The sequence below is a fragment of the Helianthus annuus genome, chromosome 2, assembly GCF_002127325.2.
Source record: "Helianthus annuus cultivar XRQ/B chromosome 2, HanXRQr2.0-SUNRISE, whole genome shotgun sequence".
NCBI classification, from domain to species: Eukaryota; Viridiplantae; Streptophyta; class Magnoliopsida; order Asterales; family Asteraceae; genus Helianthus; species Helianthus annuus.
In genome coordinates, this window is record NC_035434.2 from 40453254 (window position 1) to 40480811 (window position 27558).

The 27558-nt window shown below is 39.0% G+C and overlaps 2 protein-coding genes across 3 annotated transcripts; one reads left to right on the forward strand and one right to left on the reverse strand.

Annotated features, from left to right (window-relative positions):
• Positions 1 to 21318: 21318 nt before the first annotated feature.
• LOC110913950 lies at positions 21319 to 26872 on the forward strand. Of its 2 annotated transcripts, none has more exons than XM_035978844.1 (7): positions 21319 to 21386; positions 21472 to 21705; positions 21833 to 21883; positions 22071 to 22133; positions 22313 to 22396; positions 26050 to 26072; positions 26397 to 26872. In XM_035978844.1, exons 1-7 carry the CDS (start codon positions 21357 to 21359, stop codon positions 26713 to 26715), a joined length of 804 nt encoding a protein of 267 aa, XP_035834737.1. In that variant the 5' UTR covers positions 21319 to 21356; the 3' UTR covers positions 26716 to 26872. The 2 variants fall into 2 exon arrangements, with proteins under 2 accessions (XP_035834737.1, XP_022014461.2); XM_022158769.2 differs by having other exon boundaries at positions 21327 to 21386; positions 26050 to 26288.
• Positions 22546 to 25457, reverse strand: LOC118483254. The gene is made up of 3 exons (XM_035978849.1): positions 25358 to 25457; positions 24789 to 24973; positions 22546 to 23328 (listed from the first exon to the last, which is right to left on the reverse strand). The coding sequence occupies exons 2-3, from the start codon at positions 24865 to 24867 to the stop codon at positions 22622 to 22624; spliced, it is 786 nt and encodes a 261-aa protein (XP_035834742.1). The 5' UTR covers positions 24868 to 24973; positions 25358 to 25457; the 3' UTR covers positions 22546 to 22621.
• Positions 26873 to 27558: the final 686 nt, after the last annotated feature.

Sequence of the window (27558 nt, forward strand, 5' to 3'; positions counted from 1 at the left end):
TAAAATATAATTAGAAGTAAATATTCTGCTTAACTTGTCGCTGAGAGGCTCGAGTTAGTTATTAGGTCTCGGTGCAGTATATAGCTAAATTAGATTTTGAGAGAAGTCGACGTTAGTTCCCTAATTGCATTTGTGTCTAGTAAACCAAATTAGAACCTAGAATTGCCTTAGATTGCGCGCTGAGAGGTAGATAGTCATATTAGGGCACTTTTAGAATCGTTAGAGGACTGAGAGGAAATCTAACAGTCGGTATACATAACAGCCTTGTAGGGTTTCCTAGGTTTCTTCCTGAGAAGGGTCGGGAAGTCTTAGCATTGAAATACCTTAAGGTTTAGTATTTTACGATCCCGGCTCCATACAACAATAAAACCGTTAGAGGTCCATTCATAGTTAAACTGGATTCAAGTCTAGGTAGTCCTTAATCTCATCTGAAGTAAAACCCTAGTCTTCGTTCGTACTTTAGTTTAATTTCATTTTAAGTGCAATTTTAGGATTTTTGTAAAAACCCCCCCTTAAAACACAACAATTGTTTAATCGTGTCAGTGTCTAGTCTAAATAGAGTCGTTAACGTAATTCATTAGAGTCTTTGTGCGTTCGACATCCGGACTTACTTTTCTGTGCTAGAGTCGACTGGTACACTTGCCGGTGAGTAGTTTACTCAGGTTAAAGAGTCTAGATTTTTATTACTTGAGTCTTAATTTAGGGTAATTTTAGTTTAATTAGTTGAACTACTTTTTCCACATCAGTATCTCATAAGGACGATTCTCATCACTCATCGAATCAGAGGAGTGTTCCATCTGGACAGGTTGTGCTTAATCAAGAGCCACGTGTTAAAACCTGTTCATATAAATATTTTTTCTCCTTCAAGCCCAGAGACTTCACAAGAGAAAAGGGAGCCATCGATTGCATGACGTGGCTCGATGGGATGGACACCGTTGTTGATATTAGTGGATGTGCAGAACAAGACATTGTGAAGTTTGTTTCACAATCTTTTAAAGGGGAAGCTCTAGCTTGGTGGAGGTCACTAATCCAAGCTACGGGGAAGATCCCGTTGTACAACTTGACTTGGGATCAGTTTGTTGCTCTTATCAAAGAAAATTTATGTCCTCAACATGAAGTTGAGAAAATCGAGACTGATTTCTTGACATTAGTCATGAAGAACTTACATTGTCAGGCATATATTACAAGTTTCAATACCATGTCTCGATTGGTTCCTTACTTGATCCCACCAGAACCGAAGCGTATAGCTCGTTTTATTGGGGGTCTAGCCCCAGAAATCAAGGCAAGTGTGAAAGCATCGAGACCTACCACGTTCAGGTTAGCGGCAGATCTGTCACTATCTCTCACACTTAATGTGGTCAGAAACAATGCTGCCAAAGCTTCTGATGATGGAAAGCAAAACGGGAGGATGAGAATTCTCATCGCTCCGATAAGAAGAAAAAGGGGAACTCTGATCAACATACCCTTAAATTGGATTTCCTAATAATGAGAAAGTAGAGCTTAAACTTAATTTTGTTAATTGAGACGACAAATCCAAACATGCCATATTTATTTGATTTAGTTTGAGAATCAAATTATCTATTATACAAAGATACATAGGGCGGTTTTTGTGACTCACTCTTCCGCTAAATTTGTTATGCACTATGCATAACGTATAGAATTCTCATAATTAACCGTTTAAATTTGATTTTGTATTAAACGGTTGGTATATGTTAGATTGTGTTGTGGTGAATTTGAATAAAAGGTATGCTACATATGTAGTAGAAGGTTTCTCCTTTCACACAACTAACATATGTTTGTGATCATGTGAAATGTGATAGTGTGAGATGTATCAGCTAAAAAGAATTACAAAAAATAAAATAAAAAAGAGTGAGGTGTGTGAATGTGATTAGACCATCAAAATCTAAAATAGAAGGTTAATAGCTCTTAGCAGATGACATGCTATCCCACACGCCCCGCTAAACGACTTGGCTCCCTTCACAAGCCACATCACACAGCCTTAGGCCTTAGCCTTTATATGATATCTCATGCCACATGCTTTTCTCATAGTAAATCATATCTAACAAGATTTGATTGTAAGGTAAATATCTATAATCATAGATCTAATTATTTTCAGATCCCTTCATTTGATTGTAAGGTAAAAATCCATAATCATAGATCTAATTATTTTTAGATCCCTTTAGAAAGAAAATGCTAAGACGGAACAGTTTTTTCTGTAAATATTCATCTTAAAAATTAGTTAGTGTTTGGTAGTCCTTTTCAGAAATATTTATCATGATCTACAAGATTTATCTTTAAAATAAAGAATAAAATTAAACTGGGCATGTTTGTTATCATTCGGCAAAAGAGAATTAGAAAAAAAAAACTTAGCTAATTATTATTTCTATTCTTTACATTTTCAAAGAGCTTTTACAGTAGTTTTATTTTCTGGGTTATTGGGGTAATCAGTGGATGCCACATAGCACTTTCATTTTCTATTTGTCACTACAAGCATATTTCACTATATATTAATGTAAGTCCAAGGAATATTAACAAAAAGATATAGTGCTCTAATGGTCAGTTTTATTTCTTGCAATGCTTGGGATGTTGATGTAGGTTCGTTGTTGAACCCAAATGAGTCGATCAGAAGAGTTTTCTATCCGAGTCAAAGGCGGAAACAATGAAACGGACGCTCAAAGTAATTATAATGCCTCTTGTATTGATTTAACACTGATTACAACCTGAGAACAATTTGGCAGCACTTCGTTACACAATCCTGATTCCGTGCCAAATGAAACAAACAATGCACTATATATACTTGTGCTAATTTCGCTCCTAATGACCCAATGCCATTTCGGGCGAAATCAGAACCTTCTGATTTCGCTCTAAATGACCTTGGTCCATTTCGAGCGAAATCACACTCTTAACCACTAATATCTGTTTCTCGAACCTTGTGCACTGGTAATTCCAACCTATCCTATTACATGATACAAGACGAAGTCAATAGACGTAATGCACTAACAGACTGTCACACCCTGGCTTTGCGGAAGCGTGGTTAATTTGGTGTGACTTCTTAATACCATAGCTTAATCATAACAAAGCTATATGAATTAAAATCATGCAAGAATCATCCATTAAGTTTTTAAAAACCAAATACAGTGCCATTGTTTTAACGGGAAACACGCCCTAACAACCATATCCTTATTCAACAAACATTACGAACCTAAACATAACATGATCACAGTTTAAGGACTGTGACTTGTCCAGGAAAGAGTCACATCCCCTAAACCCCAGATGATCTTGGAAACTAGTGCAGCGGGAAAACGTGCCATACCGTGCCAGACCTTTTAATTCCCTGAAATACATGTAAGTTGAAAAATCAACAATAATGTTGAGCGAGTTCATGTGTAGTGAGTAAGTAAAACCTTTGTAATATGTCTGTAAGTATGAAAATTCCTGGTATGTAGCCATAAGGAAAAAGAGATCAATTAATGTGTAGCTAATACATTAATAAGTGAAATGGCCTAGGAAGCACTCAAACCTGTAACGCGTATTTCATACCGGTCCTTCCGGCGGAACGACATAGTCACCACATGCAGCCACACGCTGGCTCATGCGTGGGGCTCGCAACACCCGATAGATCTATCACTCATGCCTCTCGGTCCTTATACAAGGATTAATGGTCTTACGATAATAGCCTACCCATTCACATGATCTAGGTATTAACCCTCCTTACGCTAACCATACCATGTAATAAGTATTCGTAATCAAAGTAACATGTATTTCACCCCCGCAGTTTAGAAAACTGAAAACAGTTAAGAGAAAAGGGGGACATGAACTCACAGTGAGTGCGTCACAATACCAAGTAATCCAAATATCCAACTGCTGCGCAACGACCTACATGTGCTAATTCTATTAGACGGATGGCCGTGCTTTAGCTTCATAGTTTACATTTTCGGGAAACAGTTAGGCAACCGTTCCGTGTATATACTTGGTAGTTAATCTCCTTCCCAAGGATGGGGGAATTAATACATGCGCGTTTATAATATTAAGTCTCACTTAATATATTTTATTTCTCGTTCCAAAATATATTTATTTTTCTCAAAAATAATATATTTCTCTTTACATAATATTTTCCAAAATAATACGTTGACAAGATACGCATTCGTGAATATTTCCGTATAAAGCGTAAGTTACGTTTTGGCGATTAAGTGGTAATAGTAATTACCATTGTAACTTATATGTTTGTCGTGAAGGCGTTGGTATTATTTTGGGTTCGACAAAGTTAGTAAATATTATTTTTACTCTAAAAATAATATTTATACATTTTCACAAAATAATCATAAACAGTGTAGTGAAAAATATATTTATCGAATAAATATTTATCACGTTTAGTTTTTGTGAAAATCCCACCTCCGATTATTTAATAAATAAAGTCATGGCGAAATATATTTTGAAAACATTTCAAAAATAATTCTAACACTTGTAAATAATTCTAAGTGTTAGATTTTTAGAAAAATTTCGCCAGAGTTTCCCCTGTAACTGGAGGTGGCCACGCTTTTAAGCGTATCATTTTCTTTTACAAAATCATTTCAACACTTCTTTTAAATCAACCAATCAATTTCCAACACATTAAACAAGTTTCAACACTTCAAACTTGTAGACTAGTATGTAAAATCGCATTATTACATGAACTTGTAGTTTTTCTAAAAACTATTGTGTAGATCTCGTTATATTTAGTGGATCTATGTAATAAACAATTTAGTCTTGTAAAAACCCCGTTTTTAGAACAAATCTCTCTTTACAACTTCCCGACAGTTTTTGTAAAAATTGTTATTCTGTCGGATCTTTCGTTTCACAAGTGTTTTTACACTTGTAGTTTATAGAAATCATCTTTTATTAACATGTTATCCACTTTTATAAAACATGATTTTCTCAACACCCGGTTCTACGAATATACCACTTGTACATACGTAGATCGGCTCGTTTTAAATACTATTTCACGCGTCAAAACACTTTTACACAAGTTCATGTTTCCCGTGTGGTGGAGTTTCACCTTTTAACCCTCGTACTGCTAGAAACAAGTGTATGTCAAGATTCGGGATCTTAACAAAGTCGGGTTAAACGATGATAAGAGCCACCACATCGTAGATCGGGCCTTAACAATCAACATATTCAAATACTACGACATTTACACAAGACATGACCTTTTATCCAACGATTTTCATGTTTTAGTAGACTTTTTAGATTCAAATGATGGGTTACCGACTTTCAACCATTAAAAATCCTTTTAACCACCTTAGATACGAACAAGAACAAGTTTTAAACAATATACCTCTAGCTCGGGGCTAGGGAAGAATCTAGTCGAAAATGGCGTGGATAAAAGCAATGTAGCGAGGTCCTTCAACTTCCGTTTGCTTTCGGCTTCCTCGTATGTGATCCCCGACGCTAGTGTGCACTTGGAATGGCAAGACAAGAACCGAGCAATGGATGGATGGTGGTGGGTGGCTACGGCCGTGAGGGAGCACAAGAGGGAGAGAGAGAGTGAGTTGATGAGTGTGTGTGTTCTATGTGTGAGTGTGTGTATTTATAGAGAAAATTTTCGTTATCGCCCAACGGTTTCTTGTTCTAGATATCCACAAACCCAATATAATATAATAAAAGTGTACCCCCCTTGTCCCATCATCTTGGCCGATTTCATTAGGGTGGTGGGACCACCCGGTTGGATCTAGATTGTTCAGTTACAGTTTAGTTAAGTTAAGTCGGTTAAGTTTAGGGTTTAACCCCGTTAGTTGTTTAATGCGTTATAATGCGGGTGTTAGGGTAATCAGGGACCCTAACTGGCTCAGAAAAATGCCAATAATATTTATGGCAATATTTTTATGCTCCGGGTATTGTCCGGTTGTTCGGTTGGATAGTAATCCGTTAAAGTGCTTAAGTAATCTTTTAAGCGTCATAAATAATATTTTTAGCGACACAATTTATTCTGCAAAGTGTCAGGAATAATTTCTCATGTTTTGGCACTTTATTAATTAGCTAGAAGCTAGTATGTTGATAAAAGTGCTATGTTCCGTGTTTAAAGTATGTTTTAGGCACATCCAAATCTCTATATCTTATCCCTAGAGACGTAATCATACAACCCTTGTATACCTACACACACTATGGGTGTAGTAAAATAATTCTGGCTCATACAGGCCTTTAGAGGCAGTGTTTGCCTGATGCTGGCTATATCAGCATGTTCAATAGGTTATCCGTTCAAATGCTACTGTGCTTTTGTGCATCATATTTGTCACTAAAGTTCAGTAATTAAGTAATGTAGTGACGGAAATCAAAGTATGATGCAGACATGTACAGTTATCAGAAATCAAGTAGCAGTTTATCAGCAAACTCAGTAAAGCACAGTAATTAAGCAATTATTAATAGTTAATTAGGTCGTACGGATACCTGGTTTTGAGTGAGTTGTCACATTCTCCCCCCGTTAAATAAATTTCGTCCCGAAATTTTTAAATTCTGCTTGTAGAAGCAGGGTTCTTAGGAAACAGGTGGGGGTATTTCTCTTTCATTCGGTCCTCACGCTCCCAGGTGAATTCAAGACCGTGTCTAGCATTCCAGCGAACTTTGACGAGCTTGACACTGCTCCGGCGGGTCTTGTTTATTTTCCAATCTGTGACCTCGACAGGTTCCTCAACAAAGTGGAGTGTGTCATCAATATGAATTTCGTCGGTAGGAATGGCAACGTTAACTTGAGTTGGACTTCTCTTTAGATTGGATACATGAAATGTATCGTGAACGTTATTCAGCTCGGCAGGTAGTTCCAACTTGTATGCTACGGTTCCAATTGTTTCCAAAACCTTGAAAGGACCAATGTAGCATGGATTCAACTTCTCACGCTTCCCAAAGCGTGCTACACCCTTCCAGGGTGATACCTTCAACAGAACCATATCCCCAACCTCAAACTCCTGAGGTTTCCTTTTCAGATCTGCGTAGGTCTTCTGACGGTCACGAGCCGCACTAATGCGATCTCGGATTTGCGCGATCTTATCTGTAGTTTCCTGAACTACATCGGGACCTACCAATTGTCTATCACCCGCGTCAGACCAACAAAGCGGCGACCTGCACTTGCGCCCATATAATGCTTCGAATGGCGCGACACCAATACTGGTGTGGTAGCTGTTGTTGTAGGAAAACTCAACCAGGGGTAAGTGCTTATCCCAGCTACCACCTAAATCCATCACACATGCTCTCAGCATGTCCTCCAACGTCTGAATCGTCCGCTCACTTTGGCCGTCGGTCTGCGGGTGAAACGCGGTGCTCATATTCAGCTTTGAACCAAAAGCTTCCTGGAAGGATTGCCATATCCTCGATACGAACCTTCCGTCTCTATCAGAAATAATCGAGAGAGGTACTCCATGGCGAGTAACAATTTCTCTCATGTAGATTTCAGCCAATTTGCTTGTATTATCCTTCTCGCGGATAGGCAAGAAGTGTGCTGATTTCGTCAAGCGATCCACTATCACCCAGATAGTGTCATGGCCTCTTGGCGTCCTTGGCAACTTCGTAATAAAATCCATGGAGATTTCTTCCCACTTCCATTGGGGAATTTTTGGTTGTTGCAGAAGCCCCGAAGGCTTCTGGTATTCTGCCTTGACCTTAGCGCAAGTTAAACATTTGCTCACGTATATAGCAACATCGCCTTTCATCCTAGGCCACCAGTAATAGTCCTTAAGATCCTGGTACATCTTATCCGCTCCAGGGTGGATAGAGTACCGTGACTTGTGAGCTTCTTCAAAGATAACCTCTCTTAAACCACCAAACAGAGGAACCCAAATCCTTTCCTCAAAACATAACGTTCCATCCTTGTTTGGTACCAATATCTTCTCCATCCCACGGAGGTATTCTTCTGCAAGGTTTCTTTCCTTGAGAGCTTCTTTCTGCGCTGCACGGATGCGCGAGGAAAGATCGGTTTGAATAATCATTTCCATAGCCCTAACCCTTATGGGCTTGATTCTCTTTTTACGACTTAGGGCATCGGCGACCACATTCGCCTTCCCTGGATGATACTTGATTTCGCAGTCGTAGTCGTTTAGCAGCTCGACCCATCGCCTTTGCCTCATATTCAACTCCTTCTGGTTGAATATATGCTGGAGGCTCTTGTGATCGGTAAAGATCGTACACTTTGTACCGTAAAGGTAGTGTCTCCAAATCTTTAAGGCAAAAACCACTGCGCCTAGCTCCAAATCATGCGTGGTATAGTTCTTTTCATGCACCTTCAGTTGGCGTGATGCGTAGGTAATAACCTTTTGACGTTGCATCAACACACAACCTAATCCTTGACGCGATGCGTCGCAGTATACCACAAAATCGTCGGTACCTTCCGGTAGAGTTAAGATTGGCGCGTTACAAAGCTTATCCTTCAACACTTGAAATGCTTCATCCTGTTTGATTCCCCAATCAAACTTTTTATCCTTTTGCGCGAGGAGCGTTAACGGTTGAGCAATCTTTGAAAAATCCTCAATGAACCTTCGATAATAGCCAGCCAAACCCAAGAATTGCCGAATCTCGGTTGGCGTTTTTGGCGTTTCCCAATTTTTGATCGCCTCGATCTTGGTGGGATCCACGTGGATTCCATCTCCGTTCACCATGTGCCCAAGGAATTGCACTCCTCGTAGCCAAAACTCGCACTTAGAGAATTTGGCGTACAACTGTTCTCTCTTTAGCAGCTCCCGAATGGCTCTAAGATGCTGCTCGTGCTCAGCCTTCGTCTTTGAATAAATCAAAATATCATCAATGAATACAATCACGAATTTATCCAAGTGCGGCTTGCAAACTCGATTCATCAAATCCATGAACACTGCAGGTGCGTTTGTCAAACCAAACGGCATAACGAGAAACTCGTAGTGTCCATATCGAGTTCTGAAGGCTGTCTTTGGGATACTCTCCTCCTGTATCCGTAGCTGATGGTATCCAGATCGAAGATCGATCCTTGAGTAAAGCTTGGACCTTGAAGCTGGTCGAATAGATCATCAATCCTTGTCAAAGGATACCTATTCTTGATCGTCAGCTTGTTCAACTCTCTGTAGTCAATGCACATACGGAAACTACCGTCCTTCTTCTTGACAACAATACTGGAGCTCTCCAAGGCGAGAAGCTTGGTCGGATAAATCCCTTGTCTAACAACTCTTGAAGTTGTGTCGACAGTTTCTGCATCTTAGACGGAGCTAGCCTGTAGGGTGCCTTAGCCACAGGCGCAGCGCCTGGAACTAAGTCGATGCGAAACTCCACTTGCCTTTGAGGTGGCAAGCCAGGCAAGTCTTCTGGAAAGACTTCTGGGTATTCCCTCACGACAGGGATGTCTTCGATCTTCGGCTCAGCAGCCTTTTTATCCACAATGTGTGCCAGAAAAGCAACACATCCTTTCTGCAAACACTTTCTCGCTTTCAGGCAGCTAATCATCCTTAACGGCGTCTCACGCTTCTCCCCATGAACAACAATGGTCTCACCATCATCGGTCGGGATACGAATAACCTTCTCGTGACAAACTATCTCTGCCTTGTTACTCGATAACCAATCCATCCCTACTACCATGTCGAAGCTTCCCAACTGGACTGGTAGTAGATCTAGAGCGAACTCGCGCTTTCCCAACTCGATTACGCAACCTCGAATCACCTCGTTAGCTTCTACTAACTTTCCATTCGCTAATTTAATCGAGTATGGAATATCTAGCTTACTAGCGGCTAAACCAAGCATATTCTTACATTCTAACGATACGAAGCTATAATCGGCACCAGTATCAAATAGAATGGATGCATAGCGTTGAGTAATATGGGACGTACCGATATCCATGCTTGGATTCCTGGCGTGCTTCCTTAGCCCGGTGTTAGACATCTTTCCCATAATTTTGTCTAATCTCCATTGGGCAATCTTTCCTATAGTGCCTCATATCCCCGCAGTTGTAACATCCCCTATCTTTTCCTTTTCCTTTCTTTCCACGCTTCGTCTCACGCCAACACGTTTCCCTGTTGTGTCCCACTTTGCCACAGTTGTCACACTTCCCATTTTTACATCGCCCGGTATGATGACGTCGGCACCTGTCGCATTTAGGTAGCTTACCCATGTACTCTTTTCTCTTTTTGTTGTTGCTACTCGACTGGGTACCCTGTTTGAAATTCGCCAACTTTCTCTTGTTGTCCCCAGATGACTCTACATGAGTCTCCTTCTTCTCCTCAGAGGTTGAAAATTTGTTCATCCTGATTGCCTCTTCAGTCAAGGCTACACTTAGATTGATGGCCTCAGTGATCGTTGCAGGCTTAGATGTCGTCACCATGCTCATGATTTGGTGTGCCAATCCCCAAATGAAACGTTCAATCCTCTTAAACTCCGGATCTACCATGTAAGGAACAATACGCGACAGGACTTGGAACTTCTCCACATACTCAGCTATCTTTGGACCTTCCATCTTCAAGTTCCAGAACTCAGTCTCCACCTTCTGGCTTTCTGTTCTCGAACAGTACTTTTTATACATTAGCTCTTTTAGCTCGTCCCATGATAAAGCATACGCAACAGCCTCGCCCATTGTCTGAACCTGTAATTTCCACCATGACAGAGCCCCATCTCGGAACAGCCCGGAAATGTACGTGACCTGATCCTCTGGGGCGCATTTGCTTGCACGCAAAACAGTGTCCGTCTTCTCAACCCAGCACACGAAGGCTACGGCACCCCCAGTGCCGTCGAAATGTAGGGGCTGGCAGCCTAAGAACTGCTTGTAGGTGCAGCCGTTGGGTGGTTTGTTTCCGGGGTGAGAGGCCTCGTACTGTGCGATGAACTGTAAGAGACGTTCTTGAAATTCCGCCTCTGAGGTGGGCATGCGCATTTCGCGTCTTGGTGGCATCTTCTAAAAGACGTTTCATGTAGGTTAGGTCGTAGCAGGTAAAATGTACGTATGTATTCAACAATATTAGCACATAACATCTCATGCTATCAATAAATCAGCCACATAACATCTCATGTCATAGAGCACAAAAAATAGATCACTGCGATTGCATTGCCACAAATCGAGACCACAATGTAAAGCTTACACGTACATAACTGTATCGTACAACAATAATGACTTAGTAGGGGACGACCCTAGGCAAGTCGTGCGATTGCTAGACATGTTAAGGAATCTCTGGTCTGTCCATTTTCAAATTCCAGAACTCCACCTTAAGCTTCTGAATTCCAGTCCTAGAACAACATTTCTTCTCAATCATTTCCTTGAGCTCGTCCCAGCTTAGTGCATAAGTAGCATCCGTGCTAAGGGCCCGAATCTGATGGTCCCACCATGAGAGTGTGCCATCCAGAAGTGACCTCAAGGTAGAGGTATCACTCTGTTTTGGGGCGAATAGTTAGTCTTTCTTAGAATGGAGTCAATCTTTTCGGACCAACGAACAAATGCAATGGCGCTTTCTGTTTCGTTGAAGTTCAAAGGCTTGCAGTTTAGGAACTGCTTATAGGTGCGGTCAGCTGGGGCTTATTTCCAGTAGTGCCATTGCTGTGCTAGAGGCGGAGAGCTTCATGTCGTGCAATTGCCTGAGAGTTGCGTTTTTGCAGCTCGGCTTCTATCCTTGGCAACATACTGGTGTTTGTGTCACGCCTGGGTGGCATTCTCTTCTGCCGAAATGGCATGAAGTGGGTTAGACAACTTTCCAATTGTCTATGAGATACGTAGCACCATAAGCCATCATGTACTCACCCAATTTTACACATAAATATACTCAATGTATGGGTGGGGAAATAAATTTTCTGAGCCTTCACATAGGCTTGCCAATTTGGCTTGTGGCTTGAAATAGAATGAAGTCGAGGCTTCATCGCCTTGGTCATTCGTGTTCGAGTTATTTCCTGCTACATTGGTTTTCATTAGCTTGACCCGCAGAGTCAACCAGGATTTCTGTGCACTACCAGTTGTTATTACGTGGGCCCCCGTAATAATAAATTGTCTTGCACAGTTACCCCAAATTTTCTATCGTCCAAGCAGATGATTAATCAAGGAGCAACAGCAGGTGCATCGGCATGAACAGGGTCATGTTCCAATGCGGTGTTAGGAGCAATGCCTGGCTCAGGGGCCACGGCTGGCTCCGGATCAACAAACTCCATCTCAAAATCAGCTGGATCAACCATCATGGAGGGTTACAGGATCCTCCAAGGGCTGGTTTAAGTGTATGGACTCAAAGTCATGGTCTGGATCAAAACTGGGTGGAAGAACAAGATCACCCTCAGTACTGTGATCCAACTCAAAGCTGTGTGCGGGAAACGGTGCAGCTGATGATGCCGTATCAGGGTCGGCGTCGTGTGAATGGTGCTGCACTCCCTGTATATGCGAAAGATGGATTCAGCAACTCAAATGAGTCTGGGACAGGGGAATGGGCATGAGTTTCCCCTGCAGGTGCGTCCGCAAGCAGTAGGCTAATACCAGCAGCAATAGGGCCTCGCCCTCGAATGGGTCCTCTTCTAGTAGATCGTTTTCGTCGTCAGAGGCCATGTCGGGGGGAGGGGGCATATCAACAACAGGATACGCGGCAAGGGGCACAGGAGCAGGGATCACCACGAGTGGCAAATTCCCAACAAGATGGCCATCAGTAGGCTCTGCTACGACATCAGGCAGCGCAAAAGGGGCTGAAAGTCGTCATCGTCTGTGCCGGTATTATCGGAAATGTACACCTCGTGCTCCGATGAAATTATGTCGTCTGATGCTATGGCCATGGGATTCGTAGTGCCCATCCTTCTAGTACATGATGAAAGCATGACGTTTTACAAACACATATACGTATAATAATAAATCATATTATCATATAAACATGTTAATCAATAAGCAAGCAAATAATTCTCCTAGTCCCACTAGCCTCCTAGCCTCCCAGACTGACACTCCTAGTCCCACTAGCCAAATTCCTTCCAGTCTCTAAGACTGCTCTATCATCCACCTCGACCTCTTAGATCGAGCCTCGGCCTCCAAGACCGAGCCTCAGCCTTCATGACTGAGCCTATTCTCCCTAGTCTCACTAGCCCTCTACCTCGATCTCTTAGATCGAGCCTCGGCCTCCAAGACCGAGCCTCAGCCTCCAAGACTGAGCCTAAAACAACAAACATCTACCTCGATCTCTAAGATCGAGCCTCGGCCTCCAAGACCGAGCCTCAGTCTTCAGGACTGAGCCTAATAATGAATAAGTGAAATGTGCTCAACATTTGTTTGTAAAAAATGTTTTGGGTCTGGACTTAAGTGGTATGCAGTAAAAATGTTTTCGTGAGAGCCCTAGTGATCATAGTCTAGACTCGAGAAGGAATCCTAGTTCGCTATGATCAGAGCTCTGATACCAAGCTGTCACACCCTGGCTTTGCGGAAGCGTGGTTAATTTGGTGTGACTTCTTAATACCATAGCTTAATCATAACAAAGCTATATGAATTAAAATCATGCAAGAATCATCCATTAAGTTTTTAAAAACCAAATACAGTGCCATTGTTTTAACGGGAAACACGCCCTAACAACCATATCCTTATTCAACAAACATTACGAACCTAAACATAACATGATCACAGTTTAAGGACTGTGACTTGTCCAGGAAAGAGTCACATCCCCTAAACCCTGGATGATCTTGGAAACTAGTGCAGCGGGAAAACGTGCCATACCGTGCCAGACCTTTTAATTCCCTGAAATACATGTAAGTTGAAAAATCAACAATAATGTTGAGCGAGTTCATGTGTAGTGAGTAAGTAAAACCTTTGTAATATGTCTGTAAGTATGAAAATTCCTGGTATGTAGCCATAAGGAAAAAGAGATCAATTAATGTGTAGCTAATACATTAATAAGTGAAATGGCCTAGGAAGCACTCAAACCTGTAACGCGTATTTCATACCGGTCCTTCCGGCGGAACGACATAGTCACCACATGCAGCCACACGCTGGCTCATGCGTGGGGCTCGCAACACCCGATAGATCTATCACTCATGCCTCTCGGTCCTTATACAAGGATTAATGGTCTTACGATAATAGCCTACCCATTCACATGATCTAGGTATTAACCCTCCTTACGCTAACCATACCATGTAATAAGTATTCGTAATCAAAGTAACATGTATTTCACCCCCGCAGTTTAGAAAACTGAAAACAGTTAAGAGAAAAGGGGGACATGAACTCACAGTGAGTGCGTCACAATACCAAGTAATCCAAATATCCAACTGCTGCGCAACGACCTACATGTGCTAATTCTATTAGACGGATGGCCGTGCTTTAGCTTCATAGTTTACATTTTCGGGAAACAGTTAGGCAACCGTTCCGTGTATATACTTGGTAGTTAATCTCCTTCCCAAGGATGGGGGAATTAATACATGCGCGTTTATAATATTAAGTATCACTTAATATATTTTATTTCTCGTTCCAAAATATATTTATTTTTCTCAAAAATAATATATTTTCTCTTTACATAATATTTTCCAAAATAATACGTTGACAAGATACGCATTCGTGAATATTTCCGTATAAAGCGTAAGTTACGTTTTGGCGATTAAGTGGTAATAGTAATTACCATTGTAACTTATATGTTTGTCATGAAGGCGTTGGTATTATTTTGGGTTCGACAAAGTTAGTAAATATTATTTTTACTCTAAAAATAATATTTATACATTTTCACAAAATAATCATAAACAGTGTAGTGAAAAATATATTTATCGAATAAATATTTATCACGTTTAGTTTTTGTGAAAATCCCACCTCCGATTATTTAATAAATAAAGTCATGGCGAAATATATTTTGAAAACATTTCAAAAATAATTCTAACACTTGTAAATAATTCTAAGTGTTAGATTTTTAGAAAAATTTCGCCAGAGTTTCCCCTGTAACTGGAGGTGGCCACGCTTTTAAGCGTATCATTTTCTTTTACAAAATCATTTCAACACTTCTTTTAAATCAACCAATCAATTTCCAACACATTAAACAAGTTTCAACACTTCAAACTTGTAGACTAGTATGTAAAATCGCATTATTACATGAACTTGTAGTTTTTCTAAAAACTATTGTGTAGATCTCGTTATATTTAGTGGATCTATGTAATAAACAATTTAGTCTTGTAAAAACCCCGTTTTTAGAACAAATCTCTCTTTACAACTTCCCGACAATTTTTGTAAAAATTGTTATTCTGTCGGATCTTTCGTTTCACAAGTGTTTTTACACTTGTAGTTTATAGAAATCATCTTTTATTAACATGTTATCCACTTTTATAAAACATGATTTTCTCAACACCCGGTTCTACGAATATACCACTTGTACATACGTAGATCGGCTCGTTTTAAATACTATTTCACGCGTCAAAACACTTTTACACAAGTTCATGTTTCCCGTGTGGTGGAGTTTCACCTTTTAACCCTCGTACTGCTAGAAACAAGTGTATGTCAAGATTCGGGATCTTAACAAAGTCGGGTTAAACGATGATAAGAGCCACCACATCGTAGATCGGGCCTTAACAATCAACATATTCAAATACTACGACATTTACACAAGACATGACCTTTTATCCAACGATTTTCATGTTTTAGTAGACTTTTTAGATTCAAATGATGGGTTACCGACTTTCAACCATTAAAAATCCTTTTAACCACCTTAGATACGAACAAGAACAAGTTTTAAACAATATACCTCTAGCTCGGGGCTAGGGAAGAATCTAGTCGAAAATGGCGTGGATAAAAGCAATGTAGCGAGGTCCTTCAACTTCCGTTTGCTTTCGGCTTCCTCGTTTGTGATCCCCGACGCTAGTGTGCACTTGGAATGGCAAGACAAGAACCGAGCAATGGATGGATGGTGGTGGGTGGCTACGGCCGTGAGGGAGCACAAGAGGGGGAGAGAGAGTGAGTTGATGAGTGTGTGTGTTCTATGTGTGAGTGTGTGTATTTATAGAGAAAATTTTCGTTATCGCCCAACGGTTTCTTGTTCTAGATATCCACAAACCCAATATAATATAATAAAAGTGTACCCCCCCCCCTTGTCCCATCATCTTGGCCGATTTCATTAGGGTGGTGGGACCACCCGGTTGGATCTCGATTGTTCAGTTACAGTTTAGTTAAGTTAAGTCGGTTAAGTTTAGGGTTTAACCCCGTTAGTTGTTTAATGCGTTATAATGCGGGTGTTAGGGTAATCAGGGACCCTAACTGGCTCAGAAAAATGCCAATAATATTTATGGCAATATTTTTATGCTCCGGGTATTGTCCGGTTGTTCGGTTGGATAGTAATCCGTTAAAGTGCTTAAGTAATCTTTTAAGCGTCATAAATAATATTTTTAGCGACACAATTTATTCTGCAAAGTGTCAGGAATAATTTCTCATGTTTTGGCACTTTATTAATTAGCTAGAAGCTAGTATGTTGATAAAAGTGCTATGTTCCGTGTTTAAAGTATGTTTTAGGCACATCCAAATCTCTATATCTTATCCCTAGAGACGTAATCATACAACCCTTGTATACCTACACACACTATGGGTGTAGTAAAATAATTCTGGCTCATACAGGCCTTTAGAGGCAGTGTTTGCCTGATGCTGGCTATATCAGCATGTTCAATAGGTTATCCGTTCAAATGCTACTGTGCTTTTGTGCATCATATTTGTCACTAAAGTTCAGTAATTAAGTAATGTAGTGACGGAAATCAAAGTATGATGCAGACATGTACAGTTATCAGAAATCAAGTAGCAGTTTATCAGCAAACTCAGTAAAGCACAGTAATTAAGCAATAATTAATAGTTAATTAGGTCGTACGGATACCTGGTTTTGAGTGAGTTGTCACACAGACTCCTCCTCAGATATTGACGAAGTCTTCAGTGTCTAGTCTTCAGCATAACACCTCTTCAGTCTTGATCATTTTGCATTCTCACTCAGATTGTAACATTAAAAAGCATCTTTCAATTTTTTTTCTCTTGATCAGCTTTACTCTTTAACTTTTATAACAGAATCTCATCACTGACTCTATCATCAACAGCTTCATCATAAGGCTCCCCCTTTCGTCAAGCTTCCGTGCTTTTAGGGATCGACACCTAGCTTTCCAGCTACAAACTCCTCCTAGCTTCAAGCTTGTCTTCAGACTCCCCCTTAGGCTCTGCTCTCGGGATCGTAGTCTGGACTTTTCCTGCAATCCTCATACAACTATAAGTAACAACATTTTAAACTTCCAGATATCGTAATCTGGTAACTCAAACTCCTCAAAATCACTTCTCATGAATTTGGCAGTTTCATCGAATCGTATCGGAAACTAGCTCTAGAACAATATAAGCATCCAAATCCCCCACAGTTAATCATCCAAGTCCAAACTAATGACCTTGGAGATATCACAGACTGTTTTTGATTTTTGATAGAAATTCAAATTTCAAATTAATGAACTTGTTTTATTTTCAGAAACACAATCTGTCACACCCTGCTAGTTGCGGAAGCGTGTTGCGTGTGACGTAAGAAAGGTAATCATTGCATCCAATCATGTATCACCGGCTCAAGACTTATTTCCTGAAATACATGTAGTTTTAAAAAGTCAACAAAAGTTGAGCGAGTTCATGCGTTTTGTATGAGTTCCAATAAACTTGTAAACATTTGAGAGATTCCTTTGAAAACAAGTATGTAAAGCGTCTATGAATAGATCAATTAATGTTTTGCAAGGACATTAATATATGTGAAAACATAGGGAGTACCCAACCCAAGTGGGCTATTATTAGTGTCGAATCCCCTCGACTGTGTCGAATCCCCTCGACTGTGTCAAATCACCTCGACTGTGTCAAATCCCCTTGACTGTGTCAAATCACCTTGACCATTGTCGAATCACCTCGACTGGGACATAACAGCACTCTAAGTAGTCATAAATGGACCATGAGTGGGGCTCGGCCGTACCCGTTAGATCTAACCTTTGTCCATGTTTCTTATGAGAGTTATTGGCATTTCAATTTCAGCCTATGCTCACATGATCTAATAGTTCATTTCATAGCCAAATCATACCGTTGAAACATATGTAACATGTATTTCACCCCCGAGAGTTATAAATTCGAAAACAGTTAAGAGAAAAGGGGGACATGAACTCACAAGTTTGTGTTCCGTGTACTATGATATCGAAGTGAGCGTCCGTACGTGTCAATAACCTACATGTGTACTAATCTCGTTAGACACTAGGTCTTTCGGACCTCGTACAAGTTGTTCATCTTGAATTCTTTATTATGTTCTCGTTTGTCATCTTTGGAACAACTTTGTATTTTAGAGCGTTGATAGTTTACTCGCTCGATTGTTATGTACATACATGTATTCTATATGTATTGAATTATAGGTGAATGGGCTTCACCCTTCATATGTCTGCGTGCCGCGCACAGGTGTAATTGAGCCCTTGCTCATGCCATTGGGTCGAGCCCATGTCATCTATGTTACCGTATCTAAACCATGTTTTAATGTTATTGGGCCGAGCCCATGTTATATTGTCATTGGGCCATAGCCCATGTATTAAGGAATTTGGGCCTAGCTCATTACTAGCTTTGATAAGCCCAATTCTAACTTTATGAGTCCATTAACATGATCTTGCAATTTTTACCAAAATGTTACCAAGTAGTAAACTTTAAATAAGTTCATTTTTCCTATGAAAAATAGTTAGAAATTTGTATAGTTTTCGACTTTCCAGATTCTTGTTATCGATCGTTTAGATATGTGCTCGTTTTAATGTCTAAAATATGTTATTTTAGACTCGACTTTTTAGTAACTTGTTCACGATGTCAATACGCCCAATTTATGCCTCATTTGATGTAATTTATATGTTGCATTTTACACACATCAATTGCCAATCTTGATAATTGGGCAAAGAATCAAACAGTTTATCAACCAGCTCCTCTTGAGTATATGTGATTTTGTGTCTGGCCAGCTCCATCTTTAGATGTCCAAATCTCTCGATCATTTTACAAACAGATTCATTTTTCATACAGCCAAAAAGATCAAACTCTTTACGCAACAATTTCTTTTTGTTTTTTACAATCTCATTACTTCCTACACATTTTCTCTCTAATGCTTCCCACAAACTTTTCGAAGTTTTCTCTTGTTCAAGTAGCGAAATAATATCTTCTCTCACTGACTGTTTGATTAATGTAATCATTTTATATTAAGCTACAACATCTTTTATATCTCTTTCTGTGAAGTCTTTTTCATCTATTAACTCTCCTCCCTCTTTTACTGGTGCAGTATATCCATTTTTCAATTTTAACCAACTTTCAGGAGCGAAAGCTTTTACCCAACCCTCAAAACGGTTTTTCCACCAGTTATAATCTTCAACTTTCATTAGCTTCGGTGGCTTCTGTTGACTTCCATACATGTTCTCAAACTTCAAATTCTCTGAAATCTCCTTCGAATATTCTCTCATCTCAGATCTTCTCTCTGTAGATTCTGAAGTAAATGCGTTGTAGAATGTGTTGTAAAATTCTTCACTGCTGTTTGTCATCTTTAATCACCTGAGAACAAACAAACAAACTCAATCAGTTTAAACAATATCAAATATTCTGAAATAAACCGACACTCGATTGTCGTGAAATGATCTTGACGTGAAAAAGTTCACTTTCGAGCGAAATATAACTCTCAAGCGAAATCAGACTTTAACCAGACATCTAATTTCGAGCGAAATCAATCAATAACACTTTAGAGCGAAATTAGACTTTAAGCCTTTAGAGCGAAATCAAGTTTAATCTTTCGAGCGAAATCAGGTTGGAGTTCGGAGCGAAATAGCAGTCTTTGCTATTAGGAGCGAAACCAGACTATCTTTTGGAGCGAAATCACTATTTTAACAGTTTGGAGCGAAATCACAACTAACTCTGGAGCGAAATTAGAAATCTTGAGCGAAATCAGAAAACACTTTCGAGCGAAACCCCACAGTTCATTGGAGCGAAATCAGATCCGAGGTCAATTTTGGTCATTTTTAGTCCTAATTTTGTCCTATAACTTTCAAGGCTTTGTTAATTTTCACTTTTACACAGTCTGTGAAAAATTAAACAGGTTTTGACCGTTAAATTTTGTTCTGTTGAAGAAAGAAGGTGTAGAAGACAGAAATCTAATGCAATTGAGCTAAACTCTTCCTTCTGTGCTCTGATACCACTTGTAGGATCGTTGTTGAACCCAAATGAGTCGATCAGAAGAGTTTTCTATCCGAGTCAAAGGCGGAAACAATGAAACGGACGCTCAAAGTAATTATAATGCCTCTTGTATTGATTTAACACTGATTACAACCTGAGAACAATTTGGCAGCACTTCGTTACACAATCCTGATTCCGTGCCAAATGAAACAAACAATGCACTATATATACTTGTGCTAATTTCGCTCCTAATGACCCAATGCCATTTCGGGCGAAATCAGAATCTTCTGATTTCGCTCTAAATGACCTTGGTCCATTTCGAGCGAAATCACACTCTTAACCACTAATATCTGTTTCTCGAACCTTGTGCACTGGTAATTCCAACCTATCCTATTACATGATACAAGACAAAGTCAATAGACGTAATGCACTAACAGATGATTTTTTTGATTGTGATAAATTTTTTATTGAAAACGGATACTTTTCCATTATCATGGCAAACCTAATAGAGGCAGACCAAAGGTTACTGGTATTTATTTTTATTGTTTTTGGTTTTGATAAACTGATACCGTGTTTCTAGTGTAGCGTACCGAACAACATCATTATGGATAGTTGTATTCATTTATGGTTTTGGTACCATTATATTTAGACAACATTGTCAGCAAAGATATATGAATATGAGTGCCATTGGTACCGACACCAATTTTCGTTTTCGGTCAATGTAATACACATGTTGATTTCTATATTTATTGCACCGATGCTATAACGAAACGAGCGATGCCCATGATAAGTAACGGAAGCTTAACCTTGTTGCATGTTAAAAAGTTAGGGTAGACAGTTGGGCCGAAGAACTATCGAAAAAAAAACAAATATATATATAAGAAGGAAACAAGATCAAACGTGCGGAGGTGGTTAGGGTTTCATCGAAATGGTTTTCACCGAGAAGGAGTGTGTGGGCGTATATCGAGTCGGCAAGGAGGGGAGGGTGTTCGTCTCTTCAAATTGTATCAGGTACTTATATTTCATATTATTCATCCAAGTTTGTCGATTGATTTCACATAACTGATTGTGTAATTGTTTGTTGATCGATCAGTGAGGAGGAGAGGCTACGCCTATCTCAAATCGACAAGACGGAGAAGGATAAGGAGAAGGAGAGGAAGAGGAAGAGGAAGAGGAAGAGGCTGCTGCGGTTCTCTTCAATAGACAAGATGAGGTACTAATTTCATATTCTTCATTCATTCAAATGATTGATTTTACATAATTGTGGTTGTGTTATTGTTGATCGATCAGTATGAAGCCAACATATAAGAGGAGGATGAAGGTAAGAGTACTATTTAATTTAAATAATAGTTATACATCAATCGTCATTTTTTATAATTATTACTCTTTGTTTGTGATTTGAAAAGGTGAGGAGGTTCAATGGCGAGTTAAAGGACATGATTAAGCTTAGTAGTAACGATGAGGCTTTTCGTCTTTCATGGAAGGCGCTTAGTGAAATTATAGATTTTATTCGCTCACGGAAGACTCCTACTCCTAACACATGTCGGCAGTGGGATGAGTACGCCAGATCATTCTATCGTAAAATGTGTACCTGCTTTGGTGTTGATTATCAGCATTTAGAGGCCACTCCTCCTCAACAGGTAGTATATCAAACCTCTTAATTAATTGGTTTGGTTGATAATAGAGTTATGTTTTTTTTTTAATTACATTTTGGTGAGTCGTATCAATTTTTAATAGGCCATTCAACTTTGTTATTTTTTATTACAGGAGACCCACCCCGTGCCAAAAGGGAAGTCATATATGTCTCGTTTAGCAGAGGTACTCTTACATATCAAAATTGATAATCACATAATAAACCTATTCATTACATGAACCTAATTATTATTATGTTAAAAGTAAAACAACACGAGTTCTAAGGAAATTATGCTTTTTTTGTGAGTAATCATCTTGTGGCTATTGGACTTTGTTATCATTATCCTAATTTATTTGCTCTGATTGTTTATAGACTGGTGTGGGGTTTGTTTTGAGGACCCTCTCCTGGGCAGAAGGGAAGAAGCATTTTGAACCGGTACTGTTGCACATCACATTGATAAACCTATCATTAATTAATTAATTTATTTATTAATTAATTGTTTATAGCTCATGTTGTATGAATCTCAATGTGACATGAAGCTTAGTCTTAGTCTCTTATGATGTTTGAATCAGCATTAAATATTTCTATTTGTTGATCGATCCCTGATTGCTTAGAAAACGCACATCGAGGAGCCGGGCCCCGTGCAAATCATCCAACCAGCAACAGAAGAGATGTCATTTGACGAGTTTATGGACACGGTACTGTCAGTGGCGGATCCAGGAATATTTTTCACTGGGTTCACTTTTTTAGATACTCCAATTTCATGTAACCGAACATAAAGAATTTCGGGTCGGTTCGATGGTTCGGATCGGGTAAGATTCATCACATAATAAAAGTACGATACAACGATGAAAAGAAAATCGTCATTAGAAATTTAAAAACACAATATAAAATACGATAGTCTTTACAAATAAAAAAACTACCTAAAGTTGTTGACGACGGGTTTTCATCTTTTGAAAACGTTGCATTACACTCTCAACGGAAACTTGTTGTAAGAACTCCTTTTCAATGTAACAAATGCAAGAATCGTTCATGTATCCATCACCCATCCTATTACGCAATTCTGTCTTCACAAGCTTCATTGAAGAAAAACTCCTTTCAACACTAGCCGTTGCAACCGGTAAAACTAGTGACAACTTTATTAAACGATAGACCAACTGATACTCAATGTGTTTCCTTGTTTCCACCATCCTTTTGGCAAGATCACTAACCCCATTCAGGTTATCAAACCGACTATCTCTTTTCATATTAGAAATGTAGTGGCCGAGTTCATCGATAAGCTTATCTTTTTCATCAAAAGTAAAATCATACGGATACATTTCGGCCAACTTTAGCAAGTTTAGTTTATTAAAGGAACTAAAATTATCACGCGGGCTCAAAGAACTCATACACGTAAGCAAGTTAGTGGTTACCTCGTTAAAACGGTTTCCAAGCTCTTGAATTTGCATGTCGAGAACCGTGTTGAAATTATTGACCACAAAATGATGACGATTGGTGATATTGGTCTTTCTTCTTCTGTTTTTCGGGTCAACATACTCATCTTCCATGTTAATCATCTCAATATCATACTTGTCACAAAAGGATGTGACATCTTTTAAAAGTGAGTCAAAGCCTTCAAGTCGATACCTTTGTAATTCTTCTTTGGTAGATCTAACCAACTCAACTGCATTCAAAATATCTTGATTCTTTCTTTGAAGAGCGACACACAATAAGTTAGTAACTCCCAAGATATGTTTCATCAAATGTAAATAAAATACAAACTTGAAACTTTTCATGTATAATTGAAGTCCATTTGCTTGAGTTTTGTGAATTGGTTCCCATGCCGAAGTTTCTATATATTCAAGCACTTCAATAACACAAGGATATAAGGTAAGCAAACGAAGAAGTGTTTTTTCGTGAGAGCTCCAACGTGTATCTCCGGGTCTTGTAAGTGCCATTTCTTGATTATTTCCACTTCCGATTACAACTTCCGGATTCAATGCCAAAAGCTCTCTTTGACTTTCTCTTAGCAAATCTATTCGTTTGCACGATGCACCAACAACATTTATTAAATCTGTTATTTCCTTAAAAAATCTACAAATTTCAAGATGCTTGTTTGCAAGGGCCACAACAACAAGTTGAAGTTGGTGGGCAAAACAATGAACATAATATGCCGAAGAATTTTCTTTCAAAATCAAAGTTTTCAAACCATTAAACTCACCGGACATGTTGCTTGCACCGTCATATCCTTGGCCTCTAACCCTACCCAAATTTAAATTGCGGTGAGCAAATAATTCATCAATTGCAGATTTAAGAGATAAAGCGGTTGTTTCCATAACATGAACTACACCAATATATCGCTCCTTCACAAATCCTAATTTATCAACAAATCTCAAAACCACGGCCATTTGTTCCTTTTTAGAAATATCCCTCGATTCATCAACTAATAAAGAAAAGACATCATCACCAAGCTCTTCAAATATCATCTTTAACACTTCTTCTGCAAAACAATTACAAATGTCTTTTTGTATTGATGGAGCCGTCATTTGGCAATTCTTCGGAGCATTACTTAATATATACTTTGCAATTTCTTCATTTATTTGTGCGAACAATTTTAAAAACTCTATGAAATGTCCTCTATATAAGGATGCTTCAGATTCATCATGACCCCGAAAAGGTAATCCGCCATTCAACAATCCTTTAGCGAGTATAACCGAAGTACTTAATCGGATTCTATATTCTTTGTTTTGCTCGGGTTTTTTTTGAACCGCTGGTATAGATTGGGCTTCTTTAAGTAAGTCTTCTCCTTTTTGAACCGCCCTGTTGTGAAAACTATTGCTTTTACCAACATGAATTTCGAATCTTTCTTCTTTCCTATGCCAACATTGTACCCCCTCACTCGCAAATGCATCTTTTTGTCCACTTTCTTTGAATAAGTAACAATATAAGCAATACACTCTATCCGCTTTGACACTATATTCCAACCAATTTCCATGCTTTTCTGTGTACCATTTTGGATTGAACCGTCTTAACTTATCACTATTACCAATAAGTGTTTGTGGAAAATCTGTTTTTTTCCCTTTCGGTTGACATGGACCTCGAAGCAAATATGTTCGTCTAATTTCATCTTTTTGACTAGGGTGATAAGATGAAATTGGTTTCCTTTCGGAAGGATCCCACGGAAGATCATCCAAAACGATTTTCAAGGGTTTACTAGTTGAAGATGACGATTCAATGTTAGGTGGTGGTTGCCTTTGAAAGAAACTTGAAATATTCTTCTGCATAACTGATAATGCCTAAATACCAAACAAATTCAATATTAACTCTAAGCAGCAATATTAACTTAAAAACCACTTAATGGAAATTTTTAAACCCAATTTTTAAACCCACTGTTAACTTAAAACCCCAATTTTCAAAACCCAGTAACCCACTGTTAACTTAAAACCACAATTTTTGACCACCACACCACAAAAGGCATATACAATTTGGAATTCCTACATGTTTTTTTGACCGACGTGTTTGATATATGAAATTAAGTTTTGATAAACAATTTGGAATTCATACAAAAGGCATAAACAAAGCTTGGTAACTATCCTAGGCCCAACAATCATCAACCTCGTTCATATAATCATATAAAACAAAGAGATAGATATAAAGTTAAAACTAACTGTAAAACTAACCGGAAATCGAACTGAGATGATGATAATCAGGAGCCGGAGCCGGAGCCGGAGGCGGCGGAGCAGCCGGAGGCGGAGGAGGGCGGAGGGCGGAGGCCGGAGGCCGGAGGCGGACTGGTGGCGGAGATAATGATGTTCGCTGCTGCTGCTGTTCGAGTGTTCTACAAATGTGCGGCGTGTGTTTTACAATATAACCCTAAATGGGTTTTAATGTTTCTATTAGTTTAAAGAAAAAAAAAACTAAAAGGGAAATTAAAAAAAAAAAAAAACCGGACTAAAATATATGCAATGACGGGATTCGAACCCGGGTGGGTTAGGAAGAAAAGCGGGATTATAACCAGTGGAACCAAGGCCTTTTATGTTTATGGGTTCCTTTTATAATATACTTATGGGTTCCTTTTCAGCTTCTTATATATATTTACACTAAAAATAAAAAAAAGACTGGGTTCCCGGGAACCCGTAATTTACACGTAAGTCCGCCCCTGGGTACTGTTATATATCAAAATTGATAAGTCACATAAACCTATTATCAGTTAACTGATTTGGTTAAAAGAAGCAATCAACAAGGGTTTTAGTAAATATAATGTTTTTTGGTGCTCGTGTTTAATTTGACATGAAGCTTAATCTTAATCTTGTATGATATTTGAATCAGTACTCGGAATGACTGGATATTGTCTTTTGCTCTGATTGTTTAGGTATTGGATAGACTTGAGATTAGGTACGCGACGTTGATCCTTGACGGGGCATTCGACTTCGGTCTTTATTCTCCTGGGACTGGACCCGACCGTATTCCGTATCATTTGCATTTGTTGCTTAAGGAAGCAGTTTATATCATGAGCAACACGAATGATAAGAAAGATTTGAAAATGGTTGAAGAAAAAATTTGCTTCTTTATGACCTACTTTCACTCTCATGTGCCATCTTCGTTTAGATAGTATGCATGCATGCATGCTGCAGCCTTTTTCTTTTTCTTTCTTTCTTTCTTTTTTTTTTTCCCCCTTTCTAAAACATCTTCCCTAATTAAGATCTTTTTTTAATGCAGCAATCGGCGCATGGCCCGTTACAACGTTGACTCCTATCACAGCACGCGTGAGCCTAGATACATGCTGGACGGTTACACCCTTTACCCCCGTATATCCTTCCTCATGTGGGGGTGGGATCCGAGGGCCCGTCTCTCGCCACAAGAGATGGTTGAAATTATGAATATTATCCACTCACGGAAGACACCGTCATTTTGGGGGATGAGCTCTGAGGAGATATCATTCTATTGTAAACTATGTTCCTGCTTTCGGATTGAATACGATTATTTAGAGGGCGCTCGTGAGGATGCTGTGTGTTTGATGAATGTGAGACGAAACTAAAGGCTGGCTTCTATATGTGAAAACGTACGCCTAGCTTCTAATCGTTTTGAAACAATATCCTTTGATGTTAAGTTGTTCTCGACTGGATTATTTATCAACACTGACAATTTACATTTTTGATGTATGTATATGGGTAACCTAGGGAGCGTGATACTAATGATCTTTCAGCAGCTTAACATATATTATATTTAGTGGTACGGTTTCACCAACGGTTTTTGATTGTTAAAAGCTTTTATCCTGAGGCTCAAAATGCTGACTGACTCTCATAAATCATTGTGGTAGGCAACATGCAATGCCATCAGTCGTATGCTTACATGTTTTGTTGAGATTCTTTCTTACCTTTCTCACACTTTGGGCCTTTTTTACTATTGTAAAAAAGACCAAAAGTGTGAGAAAGATAAGAAATAATCTCAACCATTAGATCTAAATTAATTGAAAAGGGTATAATTGTAAATGCATTAACAAATTCAAATATGGTAATCCTTGATTTAAGGATTTGGAGAGAGAAAATCCTTGATTTAAGGACTTATAACCGTCCATAAATATAACACCATTCAGAGCATGTTCATACATGGTGTTTTAAATATAACACCATTCAGAAAATATAACACCATTCAGCACAAATATAACACAATTCAGCACAAAAAAAAACACCATTCACATAAAAATAACATCATTTAGCACAAACATAACATCATTCAGCATAAAAAAAACACCATTCACACAAAAATAACATCATTCAGCAAAAAATATAACACCATTCAGCACAAAAAAAAAACACTATTCACACAAAAAAATAACATCATTCAGCACAAAAATAACACCATTCAGCACAAAAAAAAC